General features: G+C 40.3%; 1 protein-coding gene across 4 annotated transcripts in view; it reads left to right on the top strand.

The window, feature by feature from the left end:
* Positions 1-18,727, top strand: part of APP (amyloid beta precursor protein) — a 202,068-nt gene that overhangs the window by 91,778 nt on the left and 91,563 nt on the right. For all 4 annotated transcript variants that reach the window (XM_074536151.1, XM_074536150.1, XM_074536153.1 and 1 more), the window contains exons 4-5: positions 15,967-16,079; positions 17,512-17,705. In XM_074536151.1, coding sequence (XP_074392252.1) covers positions 15,967-16,079; positions 17,512-17,705 — 307 coding nt within the window. The remainder of the gene's footprint in view (positions 1-15,966; positions 16,080-17,511; positions 17,706-18,727) is intronic.

An 18,727-nucleotide genomic window follows, 5' to 3' on the forward strand; every position in this document is an offset into this window, starting at 1 on the left:
AGCTTTTGTTTCTTAGTTATTGGGAGCAGTTCAGCCCCATCATTAGTAACAGTTACAACTTTGACATCCTGCCCTTGAAGATAGGAGAGTTGGAGTCCTGGTCAACAGAATCCAGTCCCCTTTCCTCTTTTGGTGTGTTTAATGACAAAAGCCAGAAATTGTATTTACATTGTGCTTATTTTAGAAAGTATTTTTTAATATCTGGAATGGGTCCAAAAAATTTGCATACCCAGTGAGGCAGGTCATTTCTCTAATCGAATGTACTGTCCTCCTCGTTAGGCAGCCTGTCTTCTCCTCACTGATAGAATATGCTAAACAAAACTAGTACCAAAAAGAAGCCCTGAGGTGTGGTATTTTTACTTCCTTCCAGGCAGAGTATTGCTGTGAGTGCAGTACAGCCAGGAGCCATTACACATTGAGCTCCACAGCACAGTTTTTCACTGTCTTTGTTTACAAGACAGGTGTCTGCTAGTGAAGGCAGAAAAGTCTCCCTTGGAATGGAGAATATAAACCTCGTCCCTCCAAATGATAAGAATTTTGAAATTAAGGGGCTCTCAGGCAAAGAAAGATATGGGAACAGGAATAACAGTTCTTTATTAGTATGTATAATAAAGTAAACAAACAACAACAACCACAGCACTAACAACAAACAGAACCCAAACCCAGTCCTGGCCTTTTTCAGCTGCAGCATGTTCCCCTTTGTTGCAGTTCTGGTTGCCCCCAACCCCGTCTCTTTTAACCTGCCCCCATTCTCGAGGTATGTCTGTCCCCCTGAGAGAAACTCCCAAAAACCAAGAGTTCCCCCTCCCCACCCATCTCAAGTACCCAGCCATCAGTGCTTCTTAGCAACACAGTGATAATAAGGAAAGAACCAGAAAAAACCCAGCTCCAACATCTACCCAACTAGGACTGCATCCATGAAAACCATAAAATTCCAACTTGGATACAAAGATGTTGCAAGAGGGAGATGGTGTTGCATACCTTGCTGAAGTTAAGATGGATGATATCTACTGCTCTATTCTTAACTCACCAATTTTGCTGTTTCATCCTAGAAGGCAAGTTAGGTTTATCAGGCACAATTTACCATTATTAGATCTGTTTTGGCTGTTGCCAAATCATCATCATCATGCCCATGTGCCCAGAAATGGCTTTCAGTAGAATTTGGTTAATGATTTTCCCAGAAACTGAAGTGAGGCAGCCTGTAATTCCCCCAAGTGTCTTGCTTGCAATGTGGTTGCAGCTTCTGCATTTTCCAGACATGAGGAAAAAGTCCCTCAGATTCTGTATCTTAGAGTATGTAAATCAGTCAGGTTTTGCTTTAAACCTTGTATTTTAATCTGGTTTATAAGTCAGAGAACTTAAAACTGCTAACCATGAAGGTGTTCTTTGGAAAACTGGTAGCCAGATGGTAGCCATAGACAAGTTTCAAGTTGTCTATTGCTCTAATACTTAAAACCTGGCTTACTAACCATTCAGAACTGTCCTCAACATGAAGAAATGGCAGTGTTTATTAGTTGTCTGTTGCTAGTAATTAGGATTTTATTTCCAAAAAGTGTTGCTGGCTGAATCCTGATTGTGATATTGCATTCAGTCTGCATGGTTACTGCTTTTATTTTCCTTAAGTTACATGTGCAAATAGGCTCTTCTCTTTCTCCCAAGCTGTCCCATCCTGCCTGAGCTGCCAGACCACACTGTCATTCTTCCTAAGAGATGGGTAAAGGCTTTGCTTTGTACAGAACAAAGTATTGTTTTGTCAGATAATTGTTAATTTGATAGCTTGTAAACTTTGCAAAGCCTCAGAGTAGTTTTTTGTTTTCCCATGTCACTGCTAATATGGCATAGTCCTTCTCTCATGAGTAGTAACAATTCCAGCAAAAGTTTGGTCAGGACTCAGCAGTGTTACAGGAAGTGATTGCCTAGGGTGATAATAATCAACAAAGTATTTCTACGAAGTTGATCTTCAGCTGCTGCTTATAGAGTTATTTATTTCAAATGCTCCTTCTAAGGTTACTTGTTCACTCATTATAGCATTTGCACAAGATAGTATTACACAAACATTTACTGCCTGAACTGGATTTTGTAGTAATTTCTGTTCTTCGTCAGAAGAGAAAGAAGGAGAGGAACAATTGGATTAACTTACTACTGAAGTAGAAGGAATCAAACTTTTTATTTAAAAATGAGCCATATCAAGGTGTTTGGGAAGGGAGAGCTGGGGAATAGAATTGGAATCTTGCTGAAGTAAACATGTCCTTGTTTAAAATGTGTTATATTCCTCATTGAAATGTTAGCATTTGAAATACCTTTTGATGGTCAAACCTTCAATGTCTGAAGTATTTTCATTCTTTCCACCTATCTATGGTCGTTACTCCCACTAGACATCAATGACAAGCAGGCCCTTCTCTAGCTGTACTCCTAATACCAGATGCTCTACTCTAATTACCAAGAATTGTCCATGAGAAACATCTCATCATTTAATAATGCAAAACACAGCAGGATTACTGGTCCCGGTTGTACTGAATAATTCCTGAGCATTTAATCTTTATGCCATCTTTCCATTTGAGTGGTGTCTTTAGCAAGTCACTGGTATGAATATATAAGATATTAAAGAATTCATTAATCCAAATTGCTTCTCACTGGATGGTGTTACCATTTCAGAGCCCATTTGCCAAGTACATCTGACACAGTGAAGTGCATTGAGTATCCCTTCAGCCAGAGGGAGGGCACAAAATTTTAAACTGGTTGGAGATTTGCATTTGCAGGTCTTGCTGCGAAACATGTGTGCTGCTTGCTGTGAGAGGAGGAACAGGAACACTGACAGCTGGTGTGCAACTCATTGTGCAGCTCAGCAGTAACAGAAAGTGATGTCAATAGCTGGGGTGCTAAAATTAGTGCATTTGATAGCCTTTGTGAAGCCTGATATGTTCTGAAATTCAGACACAATTTCATCTTTTGAAAACCTGAAGACAGCTGGGAGGGAAAACATTCACAAATACAGGATTCCTGAAGGTTTGGAATGTATCTGCTCTTTAGAAATACCACTAAATTTTATTTTAGTGTTTAAATATGAGGAAGAGCACTAAAATAGGTCATGCAATATCAGTCATCTTTATTAAATTGTGGTATACAGTTTTGTTAATAATTTCTGTAAAGGTTCTTAGAAATGCTTTTGTTTTTTTAAAAGCTGCTGTCTTTCATTTGTGGAAGTTTAGCCTTGACATTTGTGGAAACTGACTTCATTAAAAATTCACTGAGTATGGAGAAGTGTGCCTTGAATAATCCAATTCCTTTCCTACTATTGACTTAGCATGTGCAAGTAGGCTCTTCTATTTTCCCCTAACTTGAGTCGTGCCCTGCTCTGCTATTTATTGTCCTGCCTGACAGTGTGTACAGGAGCTCATCAGTCATGAAAAAAGGTGTAACTGGAATAAAACTAAAGCATATGAGTACATGGAATAAAGGGAATCTCAGTGAAGTTGGATGACTGCAACATAAGAGGCAATTAATATTGAGATGCAAAATAGATCAGCAAAAAATCAAAGCATACTTTATATAAAAGAAGAGCCTGAAAATGATGAAGAGAATGCATTTCTGCAAAATAATTTTTTTATTTTATACACCACCTGAGGCTTTTTCTTAGTATCCATGGTTTTTTTTAATTAACAGTATCTCAACACTAGACTGATGATGCTAGCATAAAGACTTTCAGTGTTGTATAGTATGGAGGGGCTTGACAGCTGGCAAAGATGAGTTACTAGAAGAAATAACAATTGATGATTTTCAAGTGTATCCATAGCAAGGAAGAAGACAAGGCCATCAGCATAATCTGGAAACAGATTAGAAAAGATACATGAAAATTTTTGTAAGCTAGACTACATGCCTAAGTAGATGTGTAGATGTGCCTTATTACATTTCTATAAAATTTTGACAATTATATTGATGCTAATTGCTTTGCACCAATGAATATAAGAATTTATTGTGATGTAGTTAATGACTTAAGATCGTTAAGCTTTGTTAAGAGTATATAATCAGGAGAACATGCAGAATAAAAACTTTTTTCTTCTTGGACTCTGATCACGTGTGTGTATGTCACGTCTGACCTAACAGTTTCGTTGTAGATGTCATTTTTCTGTCCTGAGGATGAAGTAGGTCTTTTCTTGAGGTAATAGCTGGTGCTTTACTAAGACTACATGCAGCACCCATATATATGACATTCCTGTTTTCTCCTCTTGAGCCTTCCTGGGTTAGTGAGTCCAGATAGTGCTTTTGGCCTCTGGTGTGTGGGGGTACTTGGGAATTGTGCTTCTTTAGAAGAAAACCTGTGTTGAGGGTTCAGTTTCTTTCTTTTTTATTTACAGAATTTTTTCCTTTGAGCTGACTACTGGGTGCCTATGGGTACTTAAAAAAGGTGACCAAGGTGGGGAGAGGAGTGTAGCATCTGGCTACACTTCTTTTTCTCTGGGAATTCTCACAGAGGAGGAAGATACCGTGAGTTTTGGGGGCAGTTAAAGAACAAGGTCCTGGGGGCAGCTGCTCTCTTGCTCTTGGCATTGGAATGAGGATGGTCAAGCTGTTGCTTACTGCGGGGAGAATTCACTGTCAGCACTGGAGTCCAGTCCTGTACTGCTTCTTCCTTTCTGTGGGTGAGCCTTTGCTCATTAGAGCAGTCATTGGGCTGGGACCTTATTAACACTCTACCTCACTAACTGGTCTGTTTTAAAGCATTGTCAGAAAAAGGAGGATAAGACTAGAAAAATGTTACCTTGATGAAAGGAGCACACCCAGATATCTGCACTCTTCTGCACCATTTTGGGTATAGGAAGTCTTCAAGATAAGATATGACGTGTGGTTCAGAAATTGTTTGGTTCTTTTCCCTTTTGTTTTGTATTTCTTGCAGTCTTGCACCCTGCATGTCTCCCTAAGTACTTGACAGAGATGTGTGCACTTCATTGTGGAAGAAAAAGAATTCTACCTGTTTTGGAGGAGGAGAAATATTTATGAACAGTTCAGGTTTTATTTTTCGTGACAATTTTCAGAGACATGGAGGTCAGGATATTCTTATCTCTTTGTCCCTTGCCCTTCCTTTTCCAGGCTGAGGTGGTCAGTGTTTTAAGGAACATTTCTGTGTTTCTTTTACTGCACTTTGCTGTACAAAGCTATACAGAGACAGGATGTTTTGCAAACAGAATGGCAGTGGCATGTAACAGCAGGGATAGAACTGCATCTCTTAGGCAGTACTGTGTAAGCAGCCCGAGGGCACATGGTTTGTTTCAAGTAAAACTCCTGTTTTCTTTGAAGGTACCACTGTCCTATATTCCTCCTGGATTTTTTTTTTCCTGCTGGGTTGTGGCCAGAATTCTGCCCAGGCAAATTCTTGGCAAAATTGTAGCAAATCTTCACAAAATAGTCTCATTAAGCCTTTAATGTTTCAGATCTCTCCCTTGGAGTTTTCCGCTACTGTTCTTTTTTCAGGCTCATTCTTTTATGTGAATTTTACTGACTTTTTTGAAGATCAAATAATTTCCAGTAGTTATTTGGTTATTCTGCCCTCCCATTTGAGTAGCCCAGTTAATTCCCTCTTATTCTGGATCAAGCAGTCTTTTCTAACTTAGCTTGGCTTTCAGCACCTTCCAACTTCTTATGGCTGGCTTTATTTATAGCACTGCAGTAAACCTGTTTTAGCCAGACACGCTGCTGTCAGTTTAGGGTGGGACCTGGAATCTCAAAAAACCAACCTCCCTACTTGAAAAAACATCACGATTTGCCACCTATTACTCTGCAGCAAGCATCCACTCACAGCATCCTTCACTTTATAATCTTTTTTACTGCTGTAAGCCACAATGCTTCAGTCACCAATGTGTTTAGCAGCACTCCAGAGCAGCTGAGCATGTTCTCCTACAGATTTGTCAGGCAGAATTACTGCCAGAATGGAGAGGAAAGGAAAAAGTGGATCTAAAGAGTCTGCTGGGGCTGTAGAAAGAGAGGGGAAGAAGCATTAAGCAATTAAGTGCAGTGTGGGAGGAGAATAAAAGGGTTTTACTTGGGCAGAATCACATAAAAGCTGTGTGACTGAGGCAGAATGGAGTCAGGCTATCCAGACTTCATTACTCCTGCTGTTTTCTAACTCAAGAATTCCAATAAATTAGGCAGGATTATGTAATTGTGAGGGAAGGGGTTGTGCCTGTAACAAATTCTCATTTGTGGGACAAGCATTGCAGATATAACGTGTGCCAAGGAATTAGAAGGGAGAGCAACTCAGTCCAGAAATTTGCCATCTTCCCAAGGTGAATTTTGCAGCCTGTTTCTTGGTAAATTGTGTTTAAGAGGCAAACTCTTGATTTGTGGTGCAGGGCAAGCAAGTTTGCTAACATGAGTGGTGGGCACCTAGAGGAAGAAAACTGAAGGAAAAATCCCTCAAGAAGCCTTTTTTGAGGTGACCTTTGCTGCTGATCAGACTGATAACTTCTGGGATGGTGTTTTTTTACTTTATAGGCCTAGAAGGAAGGTGGGACAGGAGCAGGAATCCAAGTGGCACGATGCTGTGGTAATGGGCTTTACCACAGCTCTTTGATGTTGCATTACTGAGCAAGAAAGGGACAGAAAAGGCATCTTACTGAATTCACAGCAAAATTTTTCCTCAAAGATTTGGGAAACAAGTAAAAAACATAAGAGAAGTAAATGAACTTAAAGTTGTAATAAACTGTTGAGGTGCTGTGGACTTTTGAAGAATGTTTATTTGCTTTGTTTCTAAAGATGCCAGTGTGTGGTGATGTGCATTTGAATCTTCTTGCATGTAAACACGTTTATCTGCTCGTGGCATAATGCATCAAATCTGATCTGGTGTTCTATCAGGGAAGTAAGACAATTATATCAGACAATTCAGTCAGGCAACAAAATAGCAAAATGAGCTGAAATTCCATTTATGTCTCTGATGGAAGAACTACAGAGGAAGGAGGAAGAAGGTATCAGAAATAATCTTTTTAATGTATGGTACCCTATGGAAATGAAGACTTAGTATGCACCACAAATTAATTATATGTATATTTCTACATACATAGTTAATTGTTTTAGTCCAGTCAAATGTACTTTGATGGATTGTACCTAAAGGTACAAGAAGCAGTGAAGGATTTTAGTCCTTTGACTCTAGAGTTCTGTGTGAGGTATTTGGAGCTGCCAAAAATCACAGCAGATCATGTGATACATCAACACTGAAGCTCCTTGTGGTGCACATGTAGATATTTAGATGTCAATGAGTCCATTCCAGAAGAGTTCCCTTTACCTTGTGTCCTAAGCATGTTGTGTGCCATCTCAGTGTTTGTGGAAAGCACCTTAAATGTCATGATTTCATAGCACCATTACAAGAGCATCAAGATGATACCAAATGGTACAACTAGAATTATCAGTCAGTTCTTAATCTAATAGGAGGGCTTTACTAATCCCAAAGAATTGCCGTTTGTAGCTAGAACAGTGGAGGTTTTTTGCTTGAGAGTCATTGTATCAGAGTGTATTTTTTGCTACCTATGATGGGTCAGTAACCATGCCTGCTAAGGAACAGAATCAATAGCACTCCCACCCTCCACCCTCCAACTATAGTTATGGAAAAAAAAATTCTTGTACTGTAAGGATGAAGGGTAAATATTGAGATCAGTGTTGGTTTTGTGTCACTGTGGTGCTCAATAATGAAAGATGCAGGACGTGATTTTATGGTGCAAAGAAGAAAAAGATTGATCCTGGTTTCTTTCACATGTGTCTATTTATAAGGGTTTTAAAGAACATTATCTGTCTATCCCCAACTGGTCAGTAACAAGTTGTTACCCTGTATTATTGTTTGTCACCCTGGTTTTTTAAGATTTTCTAAGCCTTCTGATGTTGACATTCTTGTAGTGAACTTTCTCACACACTTTCTGTAAATAACTCATTGTTTTTCATTCCTTTATGGAGGAGGAGAGAGTTGATGGACTGTTGGTTTGACCAGTGCCATTGCAGAGGTATCACTGTCACCTTCCAACCTGTTGTCACTTTTATAAAACTATAAATATTGGAGTCAGAGAATAAAACTTCCCTTTTTTCCCTTCACCTTGAGAGCGGTGGTGTGCTTGTGTTCTTTTGTGTTCTTCAGCGACAACTGTTCACAGTGTTTATGTGCAGAAAAAGTTATTTGTGAGAGATAGTTTTCATTTTTCTATCTAACAGTGTAGAAGCAGTTTATACAGGTGGCTAGTGTTTATCACAGTCCTAGAGTTCTTTCTCAGGGAAAGCAGGTTGTTTTCCACAGTCTTAAAGTTTTTCTCAAGGAAAAAAGTTGTTTTTCACTGCTGCAGAACTCTCTTCTCACAAAGAGCTTTCTGTCAGTTCAAGTCAGGATTCGGTTTGTAGGCCTTTGGCCTTGCTGTTTCACCAGCACAGTTTTGGCCAAGCCTCTGGAAGACAGAAGAGTTGCAGATATTCCTACTCTGTGCACCAGAGGTGGATGTGCAGGTCATGCTGTCACTTCAGCTCCTGCCCTTCCAACTCAGGTCTGCATTGCTCTGGTCTCTAACTGAAATTCATGTTACAGGCTACAGATAAAATGAGGGAGTGGGAACAGTTTTGCTACAGAGCTGATTTTGGAGGCAGTGTTATGGGCAGGAGTTAAGCCTCTTCTTATCAGAGAAATATAGATGTTTCAGGCTGCTGGGGGGCACAGACACACTTTATCAGCACTACCTTGAATTCATGTTGGCTGATGGATGGGTTTATGGAGAGGCCTGTAACTTCCATTTAAAATTAAATTTGAAATTGAAGAACTCTGCAAATCCCTTGTTTACTATAGGCTGTTTAAATCCTTCAAACTAGAATGAAAATCTTTGAGTGTATGGCTTAATATGTGTCATGTCCACATTCAGAGGACAGCCATGCTGGGGGCTGGGCACAGCAGCAAACTCTCCTTCAAATCACATTTTCACTGGCACAGCCTCTTCTCTTCATCTATAGGTACTAAGTCTAATACAGGGAAGACCATTATGGCTGGTTCATTTTATTGCTAGGTAATTGTGCTTACTAAACCATTTTACTGAAAAATTTTAAAAGTATCTAGGTGCTTTGCATCTTCTCTGTTTTTCTGGACTTCTGAAGAAAAGAAAAAACATTTCCAAGAAAGCATTGTTTCCTTGAACTTCAGGCCAGTGCATTTGGCTTGCTCTCTCACTCATGCAGATTGCAGCTTACTTTTAATTACCAATGTTATAAATGAGAAAACATAAAGATTTAGGTAAACATGACATTTAATAAAAATTCCTAAAGCTACACATCTGATTAAATAGCTGTAATACTGTATGCCTAATATAGTTCATACTGAAGAAATGTAGCTGTGTGAGCACAAGAGGTGGCAGAGGTGTTGGAGCTGGGGAGCAGGGCGGAGCAAAGCCCAAGCCAGGACAGCAATACAGGAAAGGGGTTGTTCTGTTCCTTGGTTGACATCTTGCTAAGTGTGGGATGGCTCTGAATAATCTATACAAAGTCACAGGGAAGTGACACATTTCTCTGAATGCTCCCAAATATGTACTGTGCAGGCACTTGAGCTTGTAAATTTGTTTTAGCAAGGCCTTTGTTCTCATTGGTGACATGAAAATGAAGCCTTGAGCCCCAGACCCTCAGCATGTGCACTGCCTCTTCATGCAAAATTTAACACAGGCTTTGTTTGAAAGTACTTCTCTGAACATGATTACTTTTTGGTTTGGAGCCCAGCCATCTGCTAGAAGGTGTTTGGTTTTGTAATGGATTTTCTTTTATTACCTTTATCATCTTATCTTTGCTTTTTTTCTCTTCAGTGTTAGTGGGATCTTTACATTTCATCTAGTTTATGGAGTGGCTGGAAAGTCTGCTGATCAGGACCATATCTCACATAGTGCTTTTATTTTGTACTACTTTGCTTTGATACCTTCCATTACACAGATAGGGCAATCATCTTGTTAGGAGCATGCAGACTTACTGAGCCTTTTTCTCAGAGAAGATGTTGGAGGTTAGGATTTTCTCCTTTTTTTTTTTCACTTGGAAATTTTCTCCCATTTGTTGCCTAAGAGACTGCAACAATGAGTACTTAAGATAAAATAGATGTGGCCACAGGGGAGAAGGTGCAGTTTCTTAGCTGAGGAGTGAGCTTGGTAGCTGGGGGACTTTCCATTGGAAAGTGCAGAGATACCATGAGATTTTGGCCAGGGGTCAGGGGCTAGGCTCAGTCCCCTCTCCCTGTTTGGCTCTCTGGATCAGAGTGCAGTCAGTTGTAGTTTTCGTGACGGACTGCTGCTACCCAGGGCATTCACTGACACTGCAGAGTTCTTGTCCTTCACTGCTTCTTCTGGATGAGCCTTTGCTTGCAGGAGCAGCGGCTGAACTGGGACCTTTTCAGCACCCGGCCCCACGGGGAACAGGACCCTGACTCCCTCCCCCTCTCTGGAGGAAGTGTCTCCCAGCTGCCCACAGAAGCCTGTCTGCCACTGCCCTGCTCTGCTGTTCCTGCTGCTGCTTTGGGCTTTTTGCTGCGCTTTAACTCCATGTCCTCCCAGAGCCCTGAGGCTCCTGTCACAGCTTTGGAGTCTTTGCTACACTTTGTTTTCCCACCCTGGGTGCGCTTGCCTCTGCTGTTCCAGCCTGCTGCTCTGAGGTTCTGCTATAGCCCATTTGTCACCTGGAGGAGCCATGAGACTGGCTGGTGCCTGAGAGTTTGTGAAGGAAGGCCCTTTTCCTTGGGAAGGAAGGCCCTTTCCTTGCTCTCCCTCTGCTGGAGCTGCCATTGCCATGCACAGAGGCGGCCGAGCCCGCCCCACAGCGCCCCCTGCAGGCCCAGGGGAATCACCGCACCTGCCCTGCCTGGCCAGGAGCCAGCAGTGCCCCTGCTGGCCGCAGCCGGAACTGCACCCAAGGGGAAGCACTCGACGGCTGAGTGAAGGGGTTTTATTGTTTATTGTTTTATTGTTTATTGGGTTTCTGCATTAGTTTCTTGTTCCTGTCATTGCTGCTGTTTGTTTGTCTTGTTATACTTACATACACTAGTAACAAACTGTTATTCTTTTTCCCGTATCTTTGCCTGATAGTAGCCCTGCAATTTCAAAGTTACAGTAATTTGGAGGGAAGGGGTTCATATTTTCCATCCCAGGAAGGTTCCTGCCTTCCTTGGCAGACACACGTCTTTGAAACCAAGACAGAGGATTTTAAAGGTTGTGTGATTGGTAGCCTTTACTATAATTCCAGTTCTTTTGTTGGAGATTGATTCTTAATGATATTCTTAGTATTTGCTGTGTTGAAAAATGAAATTTCTGGACCAGAACTTCTGGTCTTAAAGCAAAAAAATCTGTTGTTGTTCCAAGAGTATTTTTCAGATTATAGAAAGTCCTTGACTGAAATTAAGTTACTTAATATTAAAATGTAGCATTATAACATCCAGCAAAACTGTTTTTGAACAGTGTGAGCTGGTAACCTGTTGTGATATACCAGGATGGGGCAATAAAAGAAGTGGACAACTGGACATCAGGAGAGGGGTTACTGGCGTTATGGGGACAAAGATGATATTTCTAAAATTAAATTAAAATATGACTTACTATGTTGACACGATACATGTTGTGGTGATGTGTAGTTAAAAATGGAAAGTTAAGCAAGAAGCAATTTGCAGGATGTTGAGCAGAATGTTGGCAGCCTTCAGCTAAATGAATGATGGGCACATGATGGTGAGTTTTAATGTGGTAACACAACCTCTACTCAGAATTCCCCTTAAGAGCTATTTTCTCCAGATGGCCAGATACCCATTAGCCAGCAGGGTCTGGTTTTAACCAGCCCTTCCGTGCAAAAGTGGGTGAGGAGCTACTGGAACAGAAGTAGCTGTAACACTGGTGTGTTGGATAACCTGAGAGGATGTATGGATTTATAAACTCATCAAGGGAAAAATGGTGCCATCATGGTTATTATTAGAGTACCTCTGCACAGGACAGATTTCCAGTTGTAATCAAAATACAAGAGACACTGAATAAGGCAGAAAAGTACTGTGAAATAGTGATAAATATAAGGCAGACACAGGTAGTGTTGTTGTTGGAAATTATACCAATGCTTTGTGGTTGGTACAGATGTTGCAAGTTCCCCCATCCATGGTCTGGTCAGGGTTTACTCTGACTTGCTGGGGGATCAGGGGCAAGGTAAGGACAAGGGGACAGCTTAGGGCCAGGGAGGCTTTTAAGGCAGTGCTGCCACCTAGGGAAGTGCTGATCCTGCTTAAGCAAAACAGGCGGGGTGTTGAGGGCCAGCCCAATATGATGCAAAGCCCATTTATTGCTGTGTTGGAATTAAAAATAATATTGGAGTTGAATTTGGCAATCCCATCAGTAGAAATTATAACCAGCACTGGTCTGGGTTGCTCCATCAGTCAAAGAAATGTAGTAATGCATAGCTCTCTCTGTCATGGTATGCACTGGCAAAGAAAAGTAGTATTTCAGTTTTTCCTTATTTTTAGAGCCTCTCTTTGGGTGCTCTCCCATTAGCTCTGTGTATGTCTAAATAATGGATAAAGTTAAATTTTATTTGTAATAAAAATAGAATTGAAGGCAATAGAAATCACATGTGAAGTTGCAAGTGATTGCTTTTGCCTAGATTTTTGCACACCTAATTTGCTATAATTCTGTATATTGAAGGAGTATTACCATGAGCAGCCATCCTTCTCCCCAGGTCCTCTGTTCCTTCCAAAAAACAGAGGAGGGCTTGTTCCAATGGATGTTGTGAAATTCAGCAAATTGTTTGCAACATGGAGCCTCATCTGAAATGAGAATTTGGGTTACTGTGACGATGCTGCTGCCTTATTTTCAAGCAATATGATTCTATAAAGCAGTGCACATTTTCTGTGTGCTAATCAGATCTAACACAGTATCTTCACTGACATCTGAACATCTAGTATTTCTGTAGTGTATTGTTATGAGTTGGTTGATATAATTAGATGCTCAAAAATTAATGTGCTTTATTTTAAATTATTGCATACTCATGCATACTTTTAATGACACTGAAGCCCAAACTGCCTTACCCAGAACTTTGGACATACAGCCTTCTGTGGTGGTGTTCGCTGGGGTCCCAGGAAGAGGGAAGAGACGAGAATGTTGACTCCATGTTTCAGAAGGCTTGATTTATTATTTTATGACATATATTATATTAAAACTATACTAAAAGAATAGAAGAAAGGATTTCATCAGAAGGTTAGCTAGGAATAGAACAAGAATGATAACAAAATCCTGTGGCTGACCCAGACAGTCCAAGCTCACTGTGATTGGCCATTAATTAGAAACAACAGCATGAGACCAATCACAGATCCACCTGTTGCATTCCACAGCAGCAGATAATCATTGTTTGTGTTTTGTTCCTGAGGCCTCTCAGCTTCTCAGGAGGAACAATCCTAAGGAAAGGATTTTTCATAAAACATGTCTGTGACAGCTTTCCATCTTCCATTTGGTGGATGTAACTCAGTGGTACATCCGATTGTGTTACTTTTCACCAAATCATAGATTGGGTCAGTTTAGAATGGACCACAGTGGGCCATCTGGTTCAATATCCCTGCTCAAGCAGAATCATCCCAGAGCACATGGCACAGGATTGCATCCACGTGGTTCTGGAATATCTCTAGTGAGAGAGATTGCACACCCTCTCTGTGTGATTTTTTCCAGTGCCTGGTCAGTGCCCGGGAAAGAAGCTCTTCCTCATGTTCAGGCGGAACTTCCTGTGCATCCATTTCTGCCCATTGCCTCTTGTCCCATTGCTGGGCCCCACTGAGCAGAGCCTGGTCCCTGCTCTGGCCCCTCCCTGCAGGCACTGACAGACACTGATGAGGTTCCCTCTCAGTCTCTTCTCAAGGCTGAACAGCCCCAGCTCCCTCAGCCTTTCCTCATAAGAGAGAAACTCCAGCCCTTCCTCATCTCTGCAACCTCCACTGGAGTTGCTCCAGGAGCTCCCTGTCTCTCTTGCCCTGAGGAGCCCAAAACTGGACACAGCACTCCACGTGTGCCTCAGCAGGGCTGAGTAGAGGAGCAGGATCAGCTCCTTTCACCTGCTGGCAATGTTCTTCCCAATGCATCCCAGGATCACATTGGCCTCCTTGGTCCCCAGGGCTCTGTTGTCTCAGGGACAGCTTGTTGGCCACAAGGACTCCAGGTGCTTCTCTGCAGAGCTGCTCTTCAGCAGGTTGGTCCCCAGCCTGTGATGGTGGCCAGGGTTATTCCTCCCCAGCTGCAGGACACTGCAGTTCTGCATGAAATAATCATACTCTTGAGTCTTCAGCAAAGCCTCTGTGTGCTTGTCCACTGCTCAGGCACTTGACTAAATTAAAGCATTAATAGTTGCCAATTACTTATGTCCTGAGAAAGTTCAAGTATGTGCCAGGCTGGTCTGCAAAAAGCTGCAAATTTATGCGACTTTCACTGCAGGATTGGTGTGTGACACCACTGGGAGCTGAGACTTTGTTCAATGAAAATGCAAATTTTGTATTTAGGGTTACCAGAAAGTGTACGAACTCATTTTTGCAAGGTAATTTTGGACACCTCTAGAAAATGCTTCTGTTAATTTGCAGGCATTAGGGTGTGCTAGGGAAGCATAAAAATAACAATTTTTTTTTTCCTAGTTAAATAACGAACAGAAACTAGTTACTATTTCCTAGTTGACTAATTGACTTTAAGGACTTCAAATCAAAGGCACTGAAATATAGTGAGGAATTTAGTGTGAAATACACATCTTGGTGTGGTATATAGCAAAGGTTTGTTTGTTGAATTCTGCCTTTTTCCTCTGCATTGGGTGTTGGTTATTTTTAAAACTGACTTTTTAATTGTAAGCCTTAAGGGTCACTTCATCAGCTTCCTGAGATGACTCTACTCAACAGTAAACTTGGAGTCATTTCATTTTGATCAATTAACCTGTTATTGCATCCTAATAGCCATTGAACCATCTTGATTCTTTCAGGTAACACAGACTGTAGTTTTTTGTAGGCTACAGACAAGTGGGCTTTAGGGAGCTGATCTATACCAGCTGAGTCATGAGCTTCCACAATTCAGTATATGTTCAGTATATGCACTTCCCTAAAGTACTATGTAATTTTCCCATTAAAAGATGTCTTTGAGAAGGTTTGGGGTTATTAATTTGCAACATCAGAGTTGTACAGAATTACCATGAGTTTAGTCTAATAAATCATGTTACTTAGCACCTGAGTTTCTGAGTATTGATGCTGTGAGCAGTGTTCATTTCGTAAGCATGTAAATTTTTGTTCTTCTGTTAAAGATGGCACAGTCTCTTTGGTCAGTTATGTCCTTGGGAAAAAAGACTCTTCACCCAGTTTGATCTTACCAGATATTCTGGTGATCATGAATCATCTTGTTTCTTAGATGATAAACTCTACTTGCTTATCAACCTTCTGGGCTAACATGAATTCATCTGCCTGATGAAATGAGGATGCAATGAAGAGGCTGCAGCAGCAAAAATAACTGAGTTGACTGTGTTGCTGTTAGCACTGTATCAATGGAAATAGTCTCAAATGCTTTGAAACAAGGTGATGGTGTCGTTTGTTTTATGTAGAACACCAAAGTATTTCAGAACACTTCATACCCTTTCCCTACTGCTGTTAAGATACAAAGCATAGTTGTCCCTCTCTGCCCCTGTAGTCCCCTTCCTGGAATTAGACCTGCCAACTCCTGACTTCCTGTTGCACCACATATATCTGCAATGGGTCCTGCAAGTTTTATTATGCTGAGGTTTTCATAAACAAATATATATGAAATCAAAAGCTGGAGCTCTTTTCCAATGACAAGTAGAAAGATGGTCATGATTTGAAGCACCATCTAGAAACTGTTCCATTCTCTGCAAACCTGCCACTCATTCACAAAAGCTGCTAGGAGTAGCTAGAGGTTTAACAGGATGAGATGTTGGAAGTAAAAGTAATATTTCTTGGGTGTTTATTTCTTTTCTTTTCCTTTCCAGTGGGCGAGTTTGTGAGTGACGCTCTTCTGGTGCCAGACAAGTGCAAGTTCCTTCACCAGGAAAGAATGGATGTGTGTGAAACTCACCTGCATTGGCATACTGTTGCTAAAGAGGTACATTCATCTGTCTTAAAATTTCCTGCCTTCCTTCTTTAAAGCTGTGTCACTCTTCTGAGGATTATTTAAAATACAGCAGCAACATGGAAAACAAATAGAAATACTTTCAAATGTTTGAGTGAGAAGCATTTTGGGTTTTGTTGTAAGGCAGGAAATGGGAGTCAGAGCACAATAGAGACCATGACTGAATACTTACCATTGACCTTTGAACATTGACCCTCTTTCATAGCATCTTTTTTTTTTCACAATCACTCACAAACTCACTGTGTTTTCTGCTTTCTCCACTTTTCTGTGTTAGCACTGGAACTAAATGCCTAGGATTTACCTTGAATCATTTTCCTGGGTGGATATTATCCAGTAATTATCATGGATACTGGTATGCCAGATACCCACAGAGATCAAACAGGCCTCAAGGAGTGCACTGTGTGAAATTCAGCAGAAAAGGGTAGGAGAGCTGATCAAACAAGGACTAGCCAAAGGCATTTTGCAGGCACAGAGTTCTTACAATTTAACAATGCTTTACTGAAAATAGAAATAAACTTAGTGTTACAATTGCTAATGTGTTCTGTTTTTTCCTTACACAGAGAGATTTAGGAATAAAAAGTAAGATGGGTTTCCAGGATTTCTGGTTGCTGGTTTTTTTGGACCCTCTAGCTTGTACATTGTTCCACCTTCTGGAGATGAAATTTGAAATGGGATCAGCAGCTTTTCAAATTTTCAGTTCTTGTTTGTATTATACTTAAATAAAACATGTAAGGCACCAACCTTCACACAAAGGAAGTGTGGTTCATTTTGACTACTTGCAAACTTGAAATGGCAATGGCCTGGAAGGACATCATCACTGTGCAACACTGAACCATTTTCCTTTTTTCATCTGTCACACATCACTGTATCTTTAAGGTGTAATTATGCCCAACTGTTTTGCAAACAAAGCTAGGAGGTGCTGTACTGGCAGAGGTGTCAGACCAGACACAGTGTGTTTCCAGTGTAAGAGGTATTTCAAATGTTGCTTTTTCTTGAGGTGAAGTTTTCAATAGCATAATGCATCAGAATTGGGATTAACACATCAAATAATTATTCTGTCATCATGTTTTCTGTTATGAGACAAAGCCTGTGAGGATTTTAGACAGGAAGATTAGGAGTTATCATGTATGTATGTAGGAGAAGACAATCCTTTGTTCTGAGAAAGACTGATAGGAGAGCTTGTTGCTTGCAGTGGACATGGGTAGGGAGCTGCTTACAGTAAAGTAGTGAATGCAAGCGTGATCTTTGTAAATTGTGCTTCAAATTTCAGAGATGATGCAGGTCACCAGCTTTAACTTCTCAAGGCAGTATGTAGTCCCTTCATATTTTCTCAGGGTCTGTGAGATTTTTTTCATCTTCCTCTGTGCCTATATTGTTGCTGCTTTTTTCCCCCTCTTTTCTGCAGTCCTGTAGTGAGAAGAGCATGAATCTGCACGACTATGGCATGCTGCTGCCCTGTGGAATTGACAAGTTTCGTGGTGTGGAGTTTGTCTGCTGCCCCTTAGCAGAGGAAAGCGACAATCTTGATTCAGCTGATGCTGAAGATGATGATTCAGATGTCTGGTGGGGAGGTGCAGATGCAGACTATGCAGATGGAAGGTACAGTGACTTTGTACTCTTCAACTTGTTATTAAGATGCCAAAAATCTGTCTAAAAGACCTTGGCATAGAGGAGTCTTTGCACCTTATAGATGAACATGCATTTACAGTTGTTGAAACATCAGTGTTCTACTCCTTTTATTTTTAACTTTTTACAGTAAAGTTTATTGTTAAAAAATACACTTTTAAGGCACGCTTTTTAGTGCCTTTATAATTTTTCAGCAAGAATTATTGCCATATTTATAACAAAAATGCCTAAATTAATATTTTTTGACAAATAAATGACAAATGGAGTTCTCCTAAGATGCTTCATCTGCAGTCTGGGGTATTGCAGCAGGTATCAACCAACATAACTAGTGGAGTTCTTGAAATGCTTCATTTGTAATAGGCATTAGCTGTGTGCTAAATATTATATTATATTATATTATATTATATTATGTTATATTATATTATGTTATATTATATTATATTATATTATATTATATTATATTATATTATATTATATTATATTATATTATATTATATTAATTACATTATATTAATTACATTATATTTATTACATTATATTTATTACATTACATTTATTATATTTATTATATTGTTATTGACATAAGAACATTTTTCTGCTGACAGTTAGTTTCTAAACATGATCTAAAACAAAATGTGCTTTATTATCTAGCCTTTGACAGATTTGTCAATTTGCTGCTGTTGAGAAGGAACCTGGAGGTTTCCTTTGCAAGGCAGTGATGGGTGAGAAGATACCATCCCTGTCCTTACCCTTCCCATCCCCTGTGCACACAGGTTAATTTTGAGCCAGATATGAGTTATAACTGTGTTGTAACACCCTGTGATAACTGAGTGGTCTGGTGGTGTTAAAACCTTTTCATATCACTGAGCACGTTAGTGCTATATCTGACTATATCACATATATCTGCTATATCACATTTATCTGAGCATGTCAGACAGCAATTGAAAGAGCAGAGTACCTCAAGTCATGTCCTTGCAACTGGATGCCAGGACATC

The sequence above is a fragment of the Zonotrichia albicollis genome, chromosome 2 (genome assembly GCF_047830755.1).
Source record: "Zonotrichia albicollis isolate bZonAlb1 chromosome 2, bZonAlb1.hap1, whole genome shotgun sequence".
In the NCBI taxonomy this organism is placed as follows: Eukaryota; Metazoa; Chordata; class Aves; order Passeriformes; family Passerellidae; genus Zonotrichia; species Zonotrichia albicollis.